The sequence below is a fragment of the Lissotriton vulgaris genome, chromosome 1_2 (assembly GCF_964263255.1).
Source record: "Lissotriton vulgaris chromosome 1_2, aLisVul1.2, whole genome shotgun sequence".
Classification (NCBI taxonomy): Eukaryota; Metazoa; Chordata; class Amphibia; order Caudata; family Salamandridae; genus Lissotriton; species Lissotriton vulgaris.
In genome coordinates, this window is record NC_141686.1 from 188178386 (window position 1) to 188201311 (window position 22926).

General features: G+C 47.8%; 1 protein-coding gene across 1 annotated transcript in view; it reads right to left on the reverse strand.

Annotated features, from left to right (window-relative positions):
- Nucleotides 1–13286: 13286 nt before the first annotated feature.
- Nucleotides 13287–22926, reverse strand: part of LOC147734874 (alpha-N-acetylgalactosamine-specific lectin-like) — a 225839-nt gene continuing 216199 nt past the window's right edge. Inside the window, exon 7 of the mRNA XM_086953087.1 lies at nucleotides 13287–13457. Within this exon, the coding sequence (XP_086809213.1) occupies nucleotides 13430–13457 (28 nt within the window). The 3' untranslated portion in view covers nucleotides 13287–13429. The remainder of the gene's footprint in view (nucleotides 13458–22926) is intronic.

The following is a 22926-nucleotide window of genomic DNA, read 5'->3' on the forward strand; positions in this document are numbered from 1 at the left end:
GTCTTAGGCTAAACTCTGTAAAGGCATGTGAAGCAAGCTGTTTTACCATACACAATCCCCTTGAATACCAAATGAAAGGACACCACACAGATATATATTGAAAATATATATATATATTTATTTACTACAAATATCCCCTATACTCTTTATGAGCACAGAAGCAAATGCGTTAAAACAAAACACAGTTTAAATATACAAAAGTTGCACAATATGGATGAGCCCTAGGGACCACCTAAACCATATACTAAAATAGTGGTATAAGTACCACGAATCGGAAAGGAAGTAGGCCTAGGGCCTGGAGAATCGCTGGAGCTGTTCGGGACTAACAGTGAAGAAGTCGGGAAAGGCCCGCGGTACTCTGGTGCAGCACTTAAAGCACACGCATGCACCAATGCAAAGTCAATGGTACGTAAAAGTTACAAAGTTAGTGAAAAGGGAACCTTCCGGATGACCTAGAACCTAGCAACTTGGAACATAGACACTAGAGGTGTATTGCTACACAGGGGCACTGGAGTGCCAGGTTTACCTCACCCACAAGAAGCGGGTGCAGTCTCAAAGTGTGTCGGGTTTCGTTGCGCTGGTCTATGGAGCCTGTAGATGAAGATGCTGCAGGCGGGTCGTCGTGGAGAGTTCCGGTGGATCCAAAGGTGGATCTGAAGAGGTGAAGACCTGAAGCAGAGGGGACAATGTTCAAAGTCACTAGCCAGTGACCACCGTGGAACCAGGATGGAACCAGGCGATGTTGGGTGCAAACAGGCGATGAGGTGCAGCTTGTCTCCTCAGCCACGTGGACACGTGGACACGAAGAGGTCGAGGACGTCCAGGCGTCGGTCAAGAGCTGTCCCACAAAGGCTCTAGCTGATGGCGGTGTCGGCCTCTTGATTGGAGCAAAGAGGCCTTGACTAATGCAAGCCACGCAGGAGACGATGCAAGCTTCTCACTCGGACCAGCAAGGTCAGAGGGGGTGCTCCTTTTTACAGGAGCGAGGGCCAGTCTGGAGCAACCAGACCAGTGGTGTAAATGTCGGATTTCAACGCCAAGATGGCCACTAGCCAACAGACTACTAACCGGGATGGCGCGTTGAGTGGCAAAGTGCAAAAGGGCTCCACGCAGATCGTGGAGATGATGGGGGCTGATCTTCGGTGCAGATGCTGCTCGGTGGTGGGGCTTCTCAAACCCCAAAGCACAGCGTTGAGGGTGCCTCGGGTGCTGTGCAGTCAGCTTCTCGGGGGTCTTTCGAGATGGCGGGTCCCACGTCTCTCGGTGCCTCCACGGGTCTCTTCTTTTCAGGGACTGTGGATCGGGCTGGGAGTCTGGGTCTCGTTGGGCTCTGGGCTCAGGCTCCGGCAGGAGGCTACGGCAAAGCAGACGTCAAATTGCTGGATGGTGCCTGTAGTCACAGGGTGGTCACTCCTTGGCCACAAGGGAGATGCTCTTCAGTCTTCTGTGCAGCAGAATGTTGAAGTCCAGTTTTCTTCTTAGTTTCAAGTTGAGTTCAGGATGATCTTGGGACACAGCTCCTACTCTTATTCTCAATCTGGGGACCGGATCTACTGCTAGGTCCCTCCTCTGGGTGGGGCCAGGAAGGGGGGCGGTTACACCCCCTTTCCTTTGTCCAGCTCCGCGCCAGGACTGGGGCTGGAAAGCCCCAGCACCAGTTTGGAATGGCTTATGCACGGGGACACCTTGTCCCCGTGCATAAGCCATTCTATTCAGCCCTATCCTACCCAATACACAAAATCCTGTCTGGGGTGGTGCTCGCAACTGCCAAGGCAGGAAACCCTTTGTCCAAGCCTCCCTCGCTGGAAGGACTCCCAGCAGCAGGAGGTCCGACTTGTGTCTGTTGTGGCAGCATCCATTTTGTGATTCTGAGGCTCGAGTTTAACTTTAACCAGGGATCAGGTTATGTACATGCTGTATCCCTCTAGAAGGGTGGAATGCTAACCCCGTCGCCAGAATTGGTGAGGGGGTAGTATCCCAATTCGTATGACACCTTACTCGGTATGTTTTGATAAAGCCAAACCAAAGTTAGCAAGTAACCGCGAGGATTATATTGCACTCCAATTCGTAATGCACCTAGAGTGCATTGGCATTAATTTAGAGAGAGAACAGCAGGCTGTGGGTCTGATTAGCAGGCCCACAGCCACATTAAGTCATAAACCAGTGAAGCAAAAAGCAAAAATTTGGGGTGACTGTAGGATAGCAGACCCTACTCTCCTACACAACCCCCCCAAAACGCAGGGACATTGGACTAACCTTGAACAGTTGTGTCTTCATGTTCTAAGTGGAAGTACCTGGAGAGACCATCTTCATTACCATGGTCAGTCCCTGGGCGGTGCTCCACTGTAAAGTTCATCCCCTGTAGGGAAATGGACCACCTGAGTAGTTTGGGGTTTTCACCCTTCATCTGATTAAGCATAAGAGGGGCTTATGGTCGGTCTGAATCTTGAAGTGAGTGCCAACAAGTGTGGTCTCAACTTCTTCTGGGCCCACACCACAGCAAAGGGAACCCTCTCAATAGCTGACCAATGTTTCTCCCTGGGGGTCAGCCTTCTGCTAATAAAAGCAATGGGCTGGTCTTGACCATCTACATTAAGGTGTGAAAGCACAGCTCCCACTCCCAACTCAGAAGCATCTGTTTGGATAATGAACTCTCTTGAGTAGTCAGGACTCTTCAGGATAGGTGCAGAGTACATGGCCTTCTTCATCATCAAATGCCTTTTGACAGTTTACTGTCCACTGAACCTTTTTGGGCATCTTCTTGGATGTCAGATCATTAGGAGGAGTCACAATGGACCCATAGTTCTTAACAAACTTCCTGTAGTACCCAGTCGGGCCCAAGAAAGCTCTGACCTGAGTCTGGTAGTTGGAGGGGACCAGTCCTTTATGGTCTGGATCTTACTCTCCAGTGGTTGCACTTGGCCTCCACCTACAAGGTGGCCCAAGTACACAACCTTACTCTGCCCTATCTGGCACTTTTTGGCCTTGATAGTGAGGCCTGCCTTTTGCAGAGCCTCTAGCACTTCCTTCAGGTGGACCGGGTGATTCTCCCAAGTGGAGCTGAAGACAGCAATATCATCCAGATATGCTGCGCAAAAGTCATCCAACCCAGTAAGGACTTAATTCACCAACCTTTGGAAGGTGGCAGGTGCATTTTTCAAACCAAAGGGCATCACCACAAATTGGTAATGACCTCCTGGGGTAGAAATTGCAGTTTTGGCTTTGGATTCCTCAGCTAACCTGATTTGCCAATAGCCAGCTGTCAGATCAAATGTGCTCAAATATTTGGCAGAAGCCAACTTGTCAATGAGCTCATCTGCCCTTTGAATAGGGTGTGCATCTGTCCTGGTGACAGCATTGAGTCCTCTGTAATCCACACAGAACCTCATCTCTCTCTTGCCATCTTTGGTGTGAGGTTTGGGGACCAGAACCACTGGGCTAGCCCAGGGGCTCTCTGAAGGCTCAATAACACCTAATTCCAGCATCTTTTGCACCTCAGTCTTTATACAGTCCCTCACATGGTCAGGTTGCCTGTAAATCTTGCTTTTCACAGGAGGACTGTCACCAGTGTCCACCACATGGGTACACCAGTTAGTCTGACTGGGTGTCAAGGAGAACATATGTCTGTATGACTGTAAAACTTATCTGCAGTCATTTTGCTGATGTTCAGTGAGGCTGCCATCTAAGGCCACACCATCAACTGAGCCATCTTCAGGGTTCTGAGTCAACAGGTCTGGGAGAGGGTCACTCTCTTCCTCCTGCCCCTCATCTGTAGCCATGAGCAAGCCTATGTCTGCCCTGTCAACATATGCCTTCAGTCTGTTGACATGGAGCCCCCTGTGGGGGCTCCTGGGAGTTCCTAGGTCCACCAAGTAGGTAACCTCTCCCTTATTCTCAACAATTGTATGGGGTCCAGACCATTTGTCCAGGAGTGCTGCTGTGGCCACTGGCTCCAACACCCATACTTTCTGTCCAGGCTGGTACTCAGTCAAGACAGCCTTTTGGTCATGCCAAGCTTTCTGTAATTCTTAGCTAGCCTCAAGGTTTTTGGATGCCTTCTCCATATACTCAGCCATCCTGGTCGGAGACCAAGTACATAGTCCACTATGTCTTGCTTAGGCTTTTTGAGAGGTAACTCCCATCCTTCCTTCACCAGACACAGGGGTCCTCTTACAGGGTGCCCAAACAACAATTCAAAGGGGCCGAAGAGAGGTCCCTTTTGTGGATGTCCCATCTCCGCCTGAGCTTATCAGGTAATCCTTTGATCATACCCTTTAGGGACTTGTTGAATCTTTCAACAAGCCCATTACACTGTGGATGGTAAGGAGTGGTGAACTTGTAGTTGACACCACATTCCTTCCGCATAGCTGGTAAGTATCCTGACATGAAGTTGGCATCTCTATCAGATGCTACCTCCTTAGGAAACCCCACTCTGGAGAAAACTCCAATTATGGCCCTGGCCACAACAGGAGCTGTTGTGGTCCTAAGGGGAATCACCTCTGGGTACCTGGTGACATGGTCTACCACCACCAGTATGAATCTGTGCCCAGATGCTGTAGAGGGATCCATTGGACCTACAATATCAATCCCCACTCTTTCAAAGGCAACCCCCACCACAGGTAGTGGTATCAGGGGGGCCTTTGTTGTGCCACCTGCTTTACCACTGGCTTGGCAGGTTACACAGGGGCCACAAAACTCCTTGGTGTGAGGCCAGTGAAAGTGAGGGACAAGCCTGTCCCAAGTCTTGTTCTGGCCTAGGTGTCCTGCTAAAGGAATATCATGGGCCAAGGTTAGAAGGAAGCCTCTAAATTGCAGAGATATAACCAACCTCCTGGTTGTACCAGGCTTGGGGTCTCTACCCTCTGAATAAAGGAGCCCATCATCCCAATATACTTTATGGGTACCTTGAGCATTCCCAGCAGCCTCAGCAGCAGCCTGCTGTTTGAGGGATTCAAGGGAAGGACAGGTTAACTGAGCCTGCCCCAAGTCTACCCTAGAAGGTCCCCCTGTCCCCAGAAACTCAACCTGATCAGGTTCAAGTTCTTCAGGGGCAGTTCCTTCCGGGGTCTCAAGATCATCTTCCTGTGAAGGCTGATCCTCACTTGTAGGCAGGTGGGAAGGCACAGCCTTTACCCTCCTGTTCTTCTTCTTGGAAGATGCTTGGTCCATTGTTCCAGGATCCAAGACTTGAGGTTCAGAGAGGCACTTTTTGGCCTGTGACCTGGTCCCAGCAAGGACATGTGATGATATCCCTAACATCTCTGCATGAGTCCTGTACTCAACCTCTGACCATAGAGAGCTCTCCAGGTCATTGCCCAACAAACATTCACCTGGGAGATCAGCACTAACCACAACTCTTTTTAGGCCAGTTATCCCTCCCCAGGAGAAATGAACAATTGCCACACTATGTGTAGTAGTGACATTGCTGGCATTGGTCACCAGGTAATTATCACCTGGTATGTATTGTCCAGGGTCCATAAAGCTAGGTGTCACCATAGTGACACTGGTACATGTGTACCTGTATGCTTGAGCCACTTTTTCATTAATCAAAGGTGTCTGTCTGTACTTGCCCAGATTACTGGGACGTATAGTAGGGGTCAAATCTATGTCCCCATCACAAATCAGAACAGCCTGTGTAGGGGTTCTGACTGGGCCAGAATCTCCCTCAGTTCCCAAGGTGATACCCACTACCTCCTTAGTTTGTGAACCAACACTGCCAACTGTACTAGTGGGTGCAGGTGCCTTAGGGGCTGCAGTGTTGGGGGCTCCACCCTTTTTACACTCACTGGTCCAGTGAGAGGTGTTTTTACATGTACTACACCAGGGCTTTCTTTGACCTTCTTTCTTCTTCTTCTTGGAAGTTTGGGACCTACCCTCTGTATTAGTTTGGGGCCCTGTAGAAGACTTCTGGTCTTTAGCTTTCTGCTCCCCACCCTTCTGGTCTGTTTTCTTTTGGTCACCACCCTGGTTCTGGTTCTGGTTCTTTTGCTTAACCCTGGTTCTAACCCATTTGTCTGCCCTCTTTCCCAATTCGTGGGGAGAGGTCAGATCTGAATCAACCAAGTGTTAATGCAAATGCTGGTTCTGACAATTATTTAAAATGTGTTCTCTCATAAGCAAATTGTACAATCCTTCATAGTCTGTAACCTTACGTCCCAGCAACCACCCCTCCAGAGCCTTAGTGGCACATTCAACAAATTCAGACCAGTCCTGAGTCTGTGTCTTCTGGGTCTCTGTCTCTCTGAACATTAACCTGTACTGTTCATTGGTTAAGCCTAACCCATCAATCAGAGCACTCTTCAGGACCAGGTAGTTTCTAGAATCCCCATCACTAACTGTGAGGAGTCTGTCTCGGCCTCTACCTTCAAAGGAGAGCCACCAGATTGCTGCCCACTGCTCCTGAAGGATCTGCTGTACTCTGCAGGCTCTCTCAAGTGCAGTCATCCATTTGTGGATATCATCCCCAGCTTTGTAGGGGGGCACAATCTTACTCAGGTTTCTATTGTCATAGGACCTGTCTTTATCCTTAGGGATAATGCTGCCACCAGTGGATCCTAATCCACCCTCTCTAGGCTGTCTTGCTCTAGCAAGTTTCTCTTGGGCCAGGGCAACTTCCAGTTCTCTCTTCTGGATCCTAAGCTCAGCCTTTCTCATGCTGGCCACATGTTCCCTTCTCTGAGGGCTAGTCATCCCCCTTCTGGAGTGACCATGAGAACCTCTAGAAGCTTGGGAGGTGTTGGATTCACCTGAGTGATTCCCCCTCCTCCTGTGCTCCTGGTTAAGTCCACTTGGGGGTCTGAGTGGGGTTACCCCTGACTCAGTCCCAAATAGCCTTAAGTTAGCCATGCTAAGCCCTCTGGCTGGCATCTGACTTTTTCTGCCATCATCAGAATCACTGCTCTCCCCTTCTGTCTCCTCTTCTTCCTCCTCCTCCTCAGGCTGAGTATCTCCAGTGACTTGGTCTTCCTCATCTATCTGGACAACAGGGACAGGGGGGTCACTACTATCATCTTCAGTGGGAGAGCCTCCTTCAGCATTCCCTGTGGGGTCTACTTTAGAGGTCTTTTGAGCTTCAGACTGTTCTAAAAGCTCTCTGAGGTGGTCTGCGGTAGGGGTTGGACCCGTCTTGAGACGTCTTAAGGTACAGACCTGCCTCAGTTCTTTAAAGTTTAAAATAGCAAATTTTGATGGTGCCCTTGGAGGGTCACTCTCAACAGGGGCAGGTCCAGTGGACCCCTCTGCTCCAGACATTGCTCTAGTGTGGGTGGATATGTTGCAATCTACCTACACTGGTGTTTACCTACTAAACCTATCTAGTAGTTGTAGTCAGGGTGTGCTACTCCCTATCCTCTACAACAATTAAGTTCAGTAGAAATTAAGTATACTAGTCTTGTTTTATATGTACCTAACAGGTACCTGTATGATCTTTCAAATGATACTCTCAAAGATTGTAATGGTAAAACAACAGCAAGCTCAAATCCCAAACGCTGCTCACCAATGTGAGAAGTTGGCCTGGTATATGATGCTCACTAGTTCTAGTGATCACCTTGTACCATGCCAAGCAACCCTTATGATGATTGGTTGTAAGTCAACCTTATAGACCAGCTGTCCTAGTAGCGTGGACAAAGCAGTCTTAGGCTAAACTCTGTAAAGGCATGTGAAGCAAGCTGTTTAACCATATACAATCCCCTTGAATACCAAATGAAAGGACACCACACAGATATATATTGAAAATATATATATATATTTATTTACTACAAATATCCCCTATACTCTTCATGAGCACAAAAGCAAATGCGTTAAAACAAAACACAGTTTAAATATACAAAGGTTGCACAATATAGATGAGCCCTAGGGGCCACCTAAACCATATACTAAAATAGTGGTATAAGTACCACGAATCAGAAAGGAAGTAGGCCTAGGACCTGGGGAATCGCTGGCGCTGTTCGGGACTAACAGTGAAGAAGTCGGGAAAGGCCCGCGGGACTCGGGTGCAGCGCTTAAAGCACATGCATGCACCAATGCAAAGTCAATGGTGCATAAAAGTTACAAAGTTAGTGAAAAGGGAACCTTCCGGATGACCTAGAACCTAGCAACTTGGAACATAGACACTAGAGGTGTATTGCTACACAGGGGCACTGGAGTGCCAAGTTTACCTCACCCACAGGAAGCGGGTGCATATGTCCAAAGTGTGTCGGGTTTTATCGCGCAGGTCTATGGAGCCTGTAGATGAAGATGCTGCAGGCAGGTTGTCGTGGAGAGTTCCAGTGGATCCAAGGGTGGATCTGAAGAGGTGAAGACCTGAAAGCAGAGGAGACAATGTTCAAAGTCACTAGCCAGTGACTACCGTGGAACCAGGATGGAACCAGCCGATGTCGGGTGCAAACAGGCGAAAAGGTGAAGATTGTCTCTGCAGCCACGTGGACATGAAGAGGTCGAGGACGTCCAGGCATCGGTCACGAGAAGGCTCTAGCTGATGGCAGTGTCCTCTTCTTGATCGGAGCAAACAGGCCTTGGCTAATGCAAGCCACGCAGGAGACGATGCAAGCTTCTCATTCGGACCAGCAAGGTCAGAGAGGTTGCTCCTTGTTACAGGAGCGAGGGCCAGTCTGGAGTAACCAGACCAGTGGTGTAAATGTCGGATTTTGTCGCCAAGATGGCCACTAGCCAACAGACTAGTAACAGGGATAGCGCGTCGAGTGGCAAAGTGCAAAAGGGCCACACGCAGATAGTGGAGAGGCTGGGGGGCTGATCTTCGGTGCAGATGCTGCTCGGTGGTGGGGCTTCTCAAACCCCAAAGCACAGAGTCGAGGGTGCCTCGGGTGCTGCGCAGTCAGCTTCTCGGGGGTCTTTCGAGATGGCCGGTCCCACGTCTCTCCGTGCCTCCACACAGGTCTCTTCTTTTCAGGGACTGTGGATCGGGCTCTGAGATGTCTGGGAGTCTGGGTCTCGTTGGGCTCTGGGCTCGGGCTCTGGCAGGAGGCGCCGGCAAAGCAGACATTGAGTTGCTGGATGGTGCCTGTATTCACAGGGTGGTCACTCCTTGGTCACAAGGGAGATGCTCTTCAGTCTTCTGTGCAGCAGAATGTCGAAGTCCAGTTTTGTTCTTAGTTTCAAGTCGAGTTCAGGATGATCTGAAGTCTTGGGACACAGCTCCTACTCTTATTCTCAATCTGGGGGCCAGATCTCCTGCTAGGTCCCTCCTCTGGGTGGGACCAGGAAGGGGGGCGGTTACACCCCCTTTCCTTTGTCCAGGACTGGGGCTGGAAAGCCCCAGGACCGGTTTGGACTGGCTTATGCACGGGGACACCTTGTGTGCCCCAGGCATGTCTCATTCTATTCAGCCCTGTCCTACCCAATACACAAAATCCTGTCTGGGGTGGTGCTCGCACCTCCCAAGGCAGGAAACCCTTTGTCCAAGCCTCCCTCGCTGGAAGGACTCCCATCAGCAGGAGGTCAGACTTTTGTCTGTGGTGGCACCATCCATTCTAGGATGCTGAGGCTCGAGTTTAACTTTAACCAGGGTTCAGGTTATGTACATGTCGTGTCCCTCTAGAAGGGTGGAATGCTACCGCCCGTCGCCAGAATTGGCGAGGGGGTAGTATCCCAATTTGTATGCAACCTTACTCAACATGTTTTGATAAAGCCAAACCAAAGTTAGCAAGTAACCGCGAGGATTATAATGCACTTAAGAGTATATGGTATGTATGGCAATATCGCGGAACAGCTTAGGGAGTTGTTCCCGACAGCTGCAGACGGGCTCAGCTCATGCCAGAGCACCATCTCACATGAAACCAAGGACTCTGCATCCAGGATTGTTGAGGCCTTCCATAGGAGTGGCTTTTAGGTTAACATGTGTCCAGATAGGTTTAGACATAGGGATACTATATCTAAGTAAGAGGTGATTACACCAACTTACTCCAGCTGAGTGATCAGCCAGTTGTGTCAAATATGGAGGCCAGGCCAGGTGTGGCACAATACATGCTGCAGCCCCTGGTAGGCCTTGGATACACCTATGCCCTGGGTACCTGAGGTACATTGTTACAGGGGCCGATAAGGTGAACCAGTTCCAATTCGTAATGCACCTAGAGTGCATTGGCATTAATTTAGAGAGAGAACAGCAGGCTGTGGGTCTGATTAGCAGGCCCACAGCCACATTAAGTCATAAACTAGTGAAGCAAAAAGCAAACATTTGGGGTGACCATAGGATAGCAGACCCTACTCTCCTACACAACCCCCCCAAAACGCAGGGACATTGGACTAACCTTGAACAGTTGTGTCTTCATGTTCTAAGTGGAAGCACCTGGAGAGACCATCTGCATTACCATGGTCAGTCCCTGGGCGGTGCTCTACTGTAAAGTCCATCCCCTGTAGGGGAATGGACCACCTGAGTAGTTTGGGGGTTTCACAGTTCATCTGATTAAGCCATAAGAGGGGCTTATGGTCGGTCTGAATCTTGAAGTGAGTGCCAAACAAGTATGGTCTCAACTTCTTCAGGGCCCACACCACAGCAAAGGCCTCCCTTTCAATAGCTGACCAACGTTTCTCCCTGGGGGTCAGCCTTCTGCTAATAAAAGCAATGGGCTGGTCTTGACCATCTACATTAAGTTGTGAAAGAACAGCTCCCACTCCCAACTCAGAAGCATCTGTTTGGACAATGAACTCTCTTGAGTAGTCAGGACTCTTCAGGAAAGGTGCAGAGCACATGGCCTTCTTCAGGTCATCAAATGCCTTTTGACAGTTTACTGTCCACTGAACCTTTTAGGGCATCTTCTTAGATGTGTTCTATTCCACCGCTTTGCCTACCTCAGTATTACATTGACCGAAATATTTCCTTTGTTTTTTCACTTTTTAATTTTTTATGTATTTGTCATGTATTTATATGTATTTGTTGTAATATACCAATGATTGTAAAATATAACAAACAGTATGAAAAAATGATCTAATGTATATATATATATATATATATACACAAAAAAAAGAATATATAAAATAAAATGAACACAAAGTTCTTCGAACTTTTAATATGGTTGTGATCTGTTCCTTAATCATTGAAAGTCGCTTTGATATTTTTGAATATTGATCATTTAAAGGGCAGTTGTTAAACAGTTGTTTGCTATAGAGAGGTTCTCTCTTTTTCCCTATCTAACCATAGCCACATTAAGTCATAAACCAGTGAAGCAAAAAGCAAAAATGTGGGGTGACCATGGGATAGCAGACCCTACTCTCCTACAGAAATTACACAAGTTCATTTAATAGCGTTGCGCTCTTGTAATTCCGTTGTCATGGAAACAAAAGGACACGGAGAAAAGTGAACAAAATGGGTGCCACGTCGTTCTGATTTCCTTTTGTTGGGAAATTGACCTTGTTTCACAGGCGTGGTATCGGTGTGGTTTCAGCAGGCAATTGGGCTCACGTGACGTAATGCTGCAGCAACTCGAGATCGCCACAGTTCGCCACCACCAGCTCGCGCCCAACACAGTATCGACGGCTCCTCTTCTCCAAATGCGGTTTCACTGGCACTCTGCAAATTTAGCCACACAAAGCACTTCCAAGACAGTGTAGCCACAGGACGCAAAACACAGCGTCTGCACAGAATCGTCGGAAGAGAAGTCGAGCTCCACACAGCACTAGATGCGAAGCAGAAGCCTGAAGCAGGAGCACAGGAGGATTGCTAGGAGACAACACAGAAACGGGAGAGCAGGACTGGCCAAATCGTCACCAATGAAAAGAAGAGGGAAACTCAGGTAAGTTAGAGCCTCTTTATTATTGACTAGTCCCGACAACTCCCAGGCAGCAACTGCCAGAGCCCCCACATTCCATATTCCACGCAGGGAACATGGATGTAAGAAGGTTCCATGCAGACACAAAGGAAGGACCCAACGGCTATGTCACAAAGGCAAAGGTACGGTATTTGATTAACACTAAAATAGCATTAAGTTCAAGAAGTCATTTAGTACCATTTCCAATACAATTTAGTCAAAAGAAGCAAAAAGTAGTGAATAGCTCAATAACCAAATGCCAACAACTGGACAATGGAAAAGGGGATAAGGTATTTTGAAGGCAATATTATTAAGCCCACAGGATGCAAAGTTGATATTAAAGCTATTGTATTGTATTGTATTTGAATTTATATATCGCTTACTACACCTGACAAGGCGTCAAAGCACTTTTTTAGTGAGTAGCACGCTACTCTGGAACCCAATAAAGGATTATTAGAACATTGGAATGTTGGGAGCTCCATTGAAGACAATGAAGTGCTCTGGGCTTCCAATATGGCCTTATACCCCACCCTAGCGGGCTATACCAGTTATTAAAGGCCCGCAGCAGCATTAAAGTTCTGAGCCGAAGGTGAGGGACTTTAACAAGGCAGCTGGCCTTTATTAGCCTGTATAGCCCTGCTACGAAGGGCTATAAGGCTATTAGAACATTCTGCCACTAGAGGAAAGAATGTTCTAAACAAATTACACAAAGGCTTGAGGGAGCGCAAGGGGATTGAAATCCCCTCAAGCTCCCTTACACCTTTGTTCACAGCCACAAAGAAGCATTGGAATGTTGGATCCCCGGGCTTATACCAGCCATTATAAGCCCAGAGCTACTCCATTGTTTTCAATGGAGCCTTCAAAGTTCCAATGTTCTAATGGCTGGTAAAAGCTCTTAGCTCCAACATTCCAATGTTTGTCAACCACAGGTGTTGCTGTGAACAAAGGCCTCATGGAGCCCGAGTAGATTGAAATCCCCTCAGGCTCATTGAGACCTTTGGTTTATTTGTTAGAACATTCTGCCCTCTAGTGGCGGAATGTTCAAATAGCCATATAGCCCTCTGTAGCTGGGCTATTGGGCTATACCGGCCATTAAAGTCATGTTCCCTTGTTAAAGCCCTCGATTAGGGCCTTTAATGCTGGAGCGGGCCTTTAATGGCCGGTATAGCCAGCTACAGTGAGCTATAAGGCTATAGCCAGACTAGTGAGGAGTCAGTGACCCAGACTGTGTGAGTAACGTAGTGGAGGGTACATGGGAATGACTAAGTAGAGTTGAGTATTAGGGGAGGTGGAACAAGCAGGGAATGTGATAGAGCAATTATAACTAGTGGAATTGAGGTGTCTAATGGTAGATAAAGAATGTAGCAAGCATGAAAAAAATGTTTTTTTTTAAATTTATTAAAATTTCATAGAGAACATATATATTGACTATGATTACTCTGACATATTGACTATGATTACTCTGACTAAAGAAGCACATGATTTAAAGACGGATTTGCTTCGCAAGGCTCTTCTTTGTGCTAAAGGTGTATCGAAAAGGTAACATGAAATTTCGGAACACAGCCCACATTTCATTTACAGTTGCATGCATACTTCAATAGCAGATGTATTCCGAAGAGAATCTTGAGTGATTGTTACTTCTTTTTTTGATGTGACCCATGGACATATCAGTTGTACCATTCAATACGGCATAGGCTATAACAAAAAAGAACATAGAAAGATGGATGATTAATGTCCAAAGACAAACATGGGACCATATTTTTCAAGGTGTGGTACAAATAAGACTTGTTACCCTCACCTAACATGATTCAGTTTAAAATGTACCTCATTTTAATAACTATTATTGAGATTATTATATATTCGTACCTATTTGCAAAATGTTTTAAATGCATCATGTCCCAAAGGTCAATATGAACAATGGTCTACGTTCAGTAAATTGTATGAACTCTGTGTGATCCTTATGTAAACATCTTCAGAAGCAACAAGTTAGAAGCTAGGGAACAGCAGCCAAAAGGAAATGTATTGCTCAACCTTCAGTCTGTTTCTTCCAATAAAAAGCCCAAACCCTGCATTGTAAAATATGGTTGATAGGGATGAAATAAGCAGATAACGATGATAAGATCCTCCCTGTATGTTTTTCAAGTGAATACCATTTCTGGCAAACTGGCTTTAGCGAATAGAGAATCCTCATCTATTTGCATATTTAAAATGATATTATGAATTAGTGAGAGTTATTATACTTTGAGAAATTGGCTTCATGATTGTATAAAACTCTACCATGCTTATATATGAAAAGTGAGGAAATTAGTCATATCTTCAACTGACAGAATGGGGACTTGCCCCTCCCTACTTGATTTGTCAGATATAGTGTGAGAAGTTGGCCTGGTATATGATGTTCACTAGTTCTAGTGATCACCTTGTACCATGCCAAGCAACCCTTATGATGATTGGTTGTAGGTCAACCTTATAGACCAGCTATCCTAGTAGCGTGGACAAAGCAGTCTTAGGCTAAACTCTGTAAAGGCATGTGAAGCAAGCTGTTTTACCATACACAATCCCCTTGAATACCAAATGAAAGGACACCACACAGATATATATTGAAAAAATATATATATATATTTATTTACTACTAATATCCCCTATACTCTTTATGAGCACAGAAGCATAAGCGTTAAAACAAAACACAGTTTAAATACACAAAAGTTGCACAATATGGATGAGCCCTAGGGCCCACCTAAACCATATACTAAAATAGTGGTATAAGAACCACCTAGCTGAAAGGACGTAGGCATAGGGCCTTGGGAATCGCTGGAGCTGATCAAGAATAGCAGTGAAGAAGTTGGGAAAGGCGCGCGGGACTCGGGTGCAGTGCTGAAAGTGCACGCATACACCAATGCAATGTCAATGGTGCGTAAAAGTTACAAAGTTAGTGTTTAAGGAACCTTCTGACTGACCTAGAAGGACAAAACTTTAGATCTAGGCACTAGAGGTGTGTACCAGTGTAGGAACACCGGCATTGCTGAGTTACCTCACCCACAGGAAGCGGGTGCATAGGTGCGAAGTAGTGTCGGGTTTCGTCACGCAGGTCGATGGTGCTTGTAGCTGAAGATGCTGCAGGCGGGTCGTTGAAGAGGGTTCCGGTGGATCCAAGGGTGGATCTGAAGTGGTGAAGACCTGAAAGCAGTGGGGACAATGTTCAAAGTCACTAGCCAGTGACTACCGTGGAACCAGGATGGAACCAGGTGATGTCGGGTGCAAAAAGGCGATGAGGTGCAGCTTGTCTCCTCAGCCACGTGGACACGTGGACACGAAGAGGCCGAGGACGTCCAGGAGTCGATCACGAGCTGTCCCACGCAGGCTCTAGCTGATGGCGGTGACGGCAACTCGTTTGGAGCAAACAGGCCTTGGCTAATGCAAGCCACGCAGGAAGTGGAAAAAGCTTATCACTCGGACCAGCAAGGTCAGAGCGGGTGCTCCTTTTTGCAGGAGCGAGGGCAAGTCTGGAGCAACCAGACCCGCAGTGTAAATTGTAGGTTTTGTCGCCAAGATGGCCGCTGACCACGTGGCAAGTGGCCGGGATCGCGTGTTGAGTGACAAAGTGCAAAACGGCCCCACGCAGATCGTGGAGCTGCTGGGGGGCTGATCTTCGGTGCAAATACTGCTCGGTTGTGGGGCGTCTCAAACCCCAAAGCACAGCATCGAGGGTCCTATGGGTGCTGTGCAGTCAGCTTCTCGGGGTCTTTCAAGATGTCTGGTCCCACGTCTCTCGGTGCCTCCACCGGTCCTTTCTTTGCAGGGACTGTGGATTGGGCTGTGAGAAGTCTGGGAGTTTGGGTCTCATTGGGCTCTGAGCTCAGGCTCCGGCTGGAGGCGGCGGCAAAGCAGACGTTGAGTTGCTGGATGGTGCCTGTGTTCACAGGGTGGCCACTCCTAGGCCACAAGGGAGATGCTCTTCAGTCTTCTGTGCAGCAGAATGTCAAAGTCCGGCGTCTTCATATGTTTAAGTTGATTTCAGGATGATCTGAGGTGCCATGGCACTGCTCCCACTCTTATTCCCAATCTGAGGGGTGGATCACCTGCTAGGTCCCTCCTCTGGGTGGGACCAGGAAGGGGGGTGGTTACACCCCCTTTCCTTTGTCCAGATCTGTGCCAGGACTGGGGCTGGAAAACCCCAGGACCGGTTTGAACTAGCTTATGCACGAGGACACCTTGTGTGCCCCGGGCATGTCTGATTCTATTCAGCCCTGTCCTACCCAATACACAAAATCCTGTCTGGGGTGGTGCTCGCACCTCCCAAGGCAGGAAACCCTTTGTCCAAGCCTCCCTCGCTGGAAGGACTCCCAGCAGCAGGAGGTCAGACTTGTGTCTGTGTGGCAGCATCCATTTTGTGATGCTGAGTCTCTGGTTAACTTTAACCGGGGTTCAGGTTATGTACATGTCGTGTCCCTCTAGAAGGGTGGAATGCTATCCCCGTCGACAGAACTGTCTAGGGGATAGCATTCCAAATCGTATGACACCTTACTCGACATGTTTTGATAAAGCCAAACCAAAGTTAGCATATAACCGCGAGGATTATAATGCACTTAAGAGTATATGGTATGGCAATATCCCGGAACAGCTAAGGGAGTTGTTCCCGACAGCTGCAGACGGGCTCAGCTCATGCTAGAGTACCATCTCACATAAAACCAAGCACTCTGCCTCCAGGATTGTTAAGGCCTGCCATAGGAGTGACTTATAGGTTACTATGTGTCCAGTTAGGTTAGATATAGATATACTATATCTATGTAAGAGGTGATTACATCAACTTACCCCAGCTGAGTGATCAGCCAGTTGTGTCAAATATGGAGTCCAGGCCAGGGGTGGCACAATACATGCTGCAGCCCCTGGTAGGCCTTGGCTACACCTATGCCCTGGGTACCTATGGTACGCTGTTACAGGGGCCTATAAGGTAAACCAGTTCCAATTCGTAATGCACCTAGAGTGCATTGGCATTAATTTAGAGAGAGAACAGCAGGCTGTGGGTCTGATTAGCAGGCCCACAGCCACATTAAGTCATAAACCAGTGAAACAAAAAGCAAAAATTTGGGGTGACCATAGGATAGCAGACCCTACTCTCCTACACAACCCCCCCCCCCAAAAGCAGGGACATTAGACTAACCTTGACCAGTTGTGTCTTCATGTTCTAAGTGGAAGTACCTGAGAGACCATCTGCTTTGCCATAGTCAGTCCCTGGGCATTGCTCCACTGTAAAGTCCATCCCCTGTAGGGAAAATGACCACCTGAGTAGTTTGGGGTTTTCACCCTTCATCTGATTAAGCCATAAGAGGGGCTTATGGTCGGTCTGAATCTTGAAGTGAGTGCCAAACAAGTTTGGTCTCAACTTCTTCAGGGCCCACACCACAGGAAAGGCCTCCCTCTCAATAGCTGACCAATGTTTCTCGATGGGGGTCAGCCTTCTGCTAATAAAAGCAATGGGCTGGTCTTGACCATCTACATTAAGTTGTGAAAGCACAGCTCCCAATCCCAACTCAGAAGCATCTGTTTGGACAAAGAACTCTCTTGAGTAGTCAGGACTCTTCAGGATAGGTGCAGAGCACATGGCCTTCTTCAGGTCGTCAAATGCCTTTTGACAGTTTTCTTTCCACTGAACCTTTTTGGGCATCTTCTTGGAAGTCAGATCATTAAGAGGAGTCACAATGGACCCATAGTTCTTAACAAACTTCCTGTAGTACCCAGTCAGGCCCAGGAAAGCTCTGACCTGAGTCTGGGTAGTTGGAGGGGACCAGTCCTGTATGGTCTGGATCTTACTCTCCAGTGGTTGAACTTGGCCTCCACCTACAAGGTTGCCCAAGTACACAACTTTACTCTGCCCTATCTGGCACTTTGTGGCCTTGATAGTGAGGCCTGCCTTTTGCAGAGCCTCTAGCACTTCCTTCAGGTGGACCAGGTGATCCTCCCAGGTGAAGCTGAAGACAGCAATATCATCAAGATACGCTGCGCAAAAGTCATCCGACCCAGTAAGGACTTGATTCACCAACCTTTGGAAGGTGGCACGTGCATTTTTCAAACCAAAGGGCATCACCACAAATTGGTAATGTCCTCCTGGGGTAGAAAATGCCGTTGTGGCTTTGGAGTCCTCAGATAATCTGATTTGCCAATAGCCAGCTGTCAAATCAAATGTGCTCAAATATTTGGCAGAAGCCAATTTGTCAATGAGCTCATCTGCCCTTGGAATAGGGTGTGCATCTGTCCTAGTGACAGCATTGAGTCCTCTGTAATCCACACAGAACCTCATCTCTCTCTTGCCATCTTTGGTGTGAGGTTTGGGGACCAGAACCACTGGGCTAGCCCAGGGGATCTCTGAATGCTCAATAACACCTAATTCCAGCATCTTTTGCACCTCAGTCTTTATACAGTCCCTGACATGGTCAGATTGCCTGAAAATCTTGCTTTTCACAGGGAGACTGTCACCAGTGTCCACCACATGGGTACACCAGTTAGTCTGACTGGGTGTCAATGAGAACATATGTCTGTATGACTGCAAAACTTGTCTACAGTCATGTTGCTGATGTTCAGTGAGGCTGCCCTATAAGGCCACACCATCAACTGAGCCATCCTCAGGGTTCTGAGTCAACAGGTCTGGGAGAGGGTCGCTCTCTGCCTCCTGCCCCTCATCTGTAGCCATGAGCAAGCCCATGTCTGCCCTGTCAACATATGCCTTCAGTCTGTTGACATGGAGCACCCTGTGGGGGCACCTGGGAGTTCCTAGGTCCACCAAGTAGGTAACCTCTCCTTTTTTCTCAACAATTGTATGGGGTCCAGACCATTTGTCTTGGAGTGCTGCTGGGGCCACTGGCTCCAACACCCATACCTTCTGTCCAGGCTGATACTCAGTCAAGACAGCCTTTTGGTCATGCCAAGCTTTCTGTAATTCTTGGCTAGCCTCAAGGTTTTTGGATGCCCTCTCCATATACTCAGCCATCCTGGAGCGGAGACCAAGTACATAGTCCACTATGTCTTGTTTAGGCTTTTTGAGAGGTAACTCCCATCCTTCCCTCACTAGACATAGGGGTCCTCTTACAGGGTACCCAAACAACAATTCAAAGAGGCTGAAGCCAACCCCCTTTTGTGGGACCTCTCTGTAAGCAAACAGAAGGCAGGGTAGAAGGATGTCCCATCTCCGCCTGAGCTTTTCTGGTAATCCTTTGATCATACCCTTTAGGGTCTTGTTAAATCTCTCAACAAGCCCATTACACTGTGGATGGTAAGGAGTGGTGAACTTGTAGTTGACACCACATTCCTTCCGCATAGCTGGTAAGTATCCTGACATGAAGTTGGCATCTCTATCAGATACTACCTCCTTTGGAAACCCCACTCTGGAGAAAACTCCAAGTAAGTCCCTGGCCACAACAGGAGCTGTTGTGGTCCTAAGTGGAATTGCCTCTGGGTACCTGGTGGCATGGTCCACCACCACCAGTATGAATCTGTGCCCAGATGCTGTAGGGGGATCCATTGGACCTTCAATATCAATCCCCACTCTTTCAAAGGGAACGCCCACCACAGGTAGTGGTATCAGGGGGGCCTCTGTTGTGCCACCTGTTTTACCACTGGCTTGGCAGGTTACACAGGAGCGACAAAACTCCTTGGTGTCTTCAGACATGTGAGGTCAGTGAAAGTGAGGGACAAGCCTGTCCCAAGTCTTATTCTGGCCTAGGTGTCCTGCTAAGGGAATATCATGGGCCAAGGTAAGAAGGAAGCCCCTAAATTGCAGAGGTATAACCAACCTCCTGGTTGTACCAGGCCTGGGGCCTCTACCCTCTGAATAAAGGAGCCCATCATCCCAATACACTTTATGGGTACCTTGAGCATTCCCAGCACCCTCAGCAGCAGCCTGCTGTCTGAGGGGTTCAAGAGAAGGACAGGTTAACTGAGCCTGCCCCAAGACTGGCCTAGAAGGGCCCCCTGTCCCCAGAAACGCAACCTGATCAGGTTCAAGTTCTTTAGGGACAGTTCCTTCAGGGGTCTCAAGATCATCTTCCTGTGAAGGCTGAGCCTCACTTGTAGGCAGTTGGGAAGGCACAGCATTTACCCTCCTGTTCTTTTTCTTGGAAGGTGCTTGGTCCATTGTTCCAGGATCCAAGACCTGAGGTTCAGAGGGGCACTTTTTGGCCTGTGACCTGGTCACAGCATGGACATGTGATGATATCCCTAACATCTCTGCATGAGTCCTGTACTCAACTTCTGCCCATAGAGAGCTCTCCGGGTCATTGCCCAACAAACATTCAACTGGGAGATCAGCACTAACCACAACTCTTTTAAGGCCAGTTACCCCTCCCCAGGAGAAATTAACAATTGCCACACTATGTGTAGTAGTGACATTGCTGGCATTGGTCACCAGGTAATTATCACCTGGTATGTATTGTCCAGGGTCCACAAAGCTAGGTGTCACCATAGTGACACTGGCACATGTGTCCCTGTATGCGTGAGCCACTTTTTCATTAATCAAAGGTGTATGTCTGTTCTTGCCCAGGTTACTGGGACTTATAGTAGGGGCCAAATCTATGTCCCCCTCACAATTAAGAACAGCCTGTGTAGGGGTTCTGGCTAGGCCAGAATCACCCTCAGTTCCCAAAGTGATACCCACTACCCCCTTGGTTTGTGGACCAGCACTGCTAGCAGTACTAGTGGGTGCAGGTGCCTTAGGGGCTGCATTCCTGGGGGCTCCACCCTTTTTACACTCACTTGTCCAGTGAGAGGTGTTTTTACATGTACTACACCAGGGTTTTCTTTGACCTTCTTTCTTCTTCTTCTTGGAAGTTTGGGACCCACCCTCAGTATAAGTTTGGGACCCTGTTGAAGACTTCTGGTCTTTAGCTTTCTGTTCCCGACCCTTCTGGTCTGTTTTCTTCTGGTCACCACCCTGGTTCTGGTTCTTTTGCTTAACTCTGGTTCTAACCCATTTGTCTGCCATCTTCACCCAATTCTTGGGGAGAGGTCAGATCTGAGTCAACCAAATGTTGATGCAACTGCTGGTTCTGACAATTATTTAAAATGTGTTCTCTCATAAGCAAATTGTACAATCCTGTATAATCTGTAACCTTACTTCCCAGCAACCATCCCTCCAGAGCCTTAGTGGCACATTCACCAAATTCAGACCAGTCCTGAGTCTATGTCTTCTGGGTATCTCTGAACATTAACCTGTACTGTTCAGTGGTTAAGCCTAACCCATCCATCAGAGCACTCTTCAGGACCAGGTAGTTTCTATAATCCCCATCAATAACTGTGAGGAGTCTGTCTCGGTCTCTATCTTCAAAGGGGAGCCACAAAATTGCTGCCCACTGCTCCTGAGGGATCTGCTGTACTTTGCAGACTCTCTCAAGTGCAGTCATCCATTTGTGGGTATCATCCCTAGCTTTGTAGGGGGGCACAATCTTACTCAGGTTTCTATTGTCATAGGACCTGTCTTTATCCTTAGGGATAATGCTGCCACCAGTGGGTACTAACCCACTCTCTTTAGGCTGTCTTGCTCTAGCAAGTTTCTCTTGGGCCAGGGCAACCTCTAGTTCCCTCTTCTGGATCCTAAGCTCAGCCTCTCTCATGTTGGCCTCATGTTCCCTTCTCAGAGGGCTAGTCATCCCCCTTTTCGAGTGACCATGAGAGCCTCTAGAAGCTTGGGAGGTATTGGATTCACCTGAGTGATTCCTTCTCCTCCTTTGCTCCTGGTTAAGTCCACTTGGGGGCCTGGGTAAGCTCATCCTTAGCTCAGTCCCAAATACACTTAAGTTAGCCTGGCTAAGCCTGCTTGCTGGCACCTGACTAAGTCTACCATTATCAGAATCACTGCTCCCCCCTTCTGTCTCCTCTTCTTCCTCCTCCTCATCAGGCTGAGTGTCTCCAGTGACTTGGTCATCCTCTTCTAACTGGACTACAGGGACAGGGGTGTCAGTATTGTCATCTTCAGTGGGAGAGCCTCCTTCACCATTCCCTGTGGGGTCTGGTTTAGAGGTCTTTAGAGCTTCAGACTGGTCTAAAAGCTCTCTAAGGTGGTCTATAGTAGGGGTTGGACCCGTCTTAAGACCTCTTGAGGCACAAAGCTGCCTCAATTCCTTAAAATTAAGCATAGCAAATTTGGATGGTTCCCTTGGAGGGTCACTCTCAACAGGAGTAAGTCCAGTGGACCCCTCTGTTCCAGACATTGCTCTAGTGTGGGTGGATATGTTGCAATCTACCTACACTGGTGTTTACCTACTAAACCTATCTAGTAGTTGTAGTCAGGGTGTGCTACTCCCTATCCATCTACAACAACTAAGTTCAGTAGAAATTAAGTATACTAGTCTTGTTTTATATGTACCTAGCAGGTACCTGTATGATCTTTCAAATGATACTCTCAAAGATTGTAATGGTAAAACAACAGCAAGCTCAAATCCCAACCGCTGCTCACCAATGTAAGAAGTTGGCCTGGTATATAATGTTCACTAGTTCTAGTGATCACCTTGTACCATGCCAAGCAACCCTTATGATGATTGGTTGTAAGTCAACCTTATAGACCAGCTATCCTAGTAGCTTGGACAAAGCAGTCTTAGGCTAAACTCTGTAAAGGCATGTGAAGCAAGCTGTTTTACCATACACAATCCCCTTGAATACCAAATGAAAGGACACCACACAGATATATATTGAAAAAATATATATATTTATTTACTACAAATATCCCCTATACTCTTTATGAGCACAGAAGCATAAGCGTTAAAACAAAGCACAGTTTAAATACACAAAAGTTGCACAATATGGATGAGCCCTAGGGGCCACCTAAACCATATACTAAAATAGTGGTATAAGAACCACCTAGCTGAAAGGAAGTAGGCCTAGGGCCTTGGGAATCGCTGGAGCTGATCGGGACTAGCAGTGAAGAAGTCAGGAAAGGCCCACGGGACTCGGGTGCAGTGCTGAAAGTGCACGCATACACCAATGCAATGTCAATGGTGCATAAAAGTTACAAAGTTAGTATTTAAGGAACCTTCCGACTGACCTAGAAGGTCAAAACTTTAGATCTAGGCACTAGCGCTGACTACCAGTGTAGGAACACCGGCGTTGCTGAGTTACCTCACCCACAGGAAGCGGGTGCACAGGTGCGAAGTAGTGTCGGGTTTCGTCACACAGGTCGATG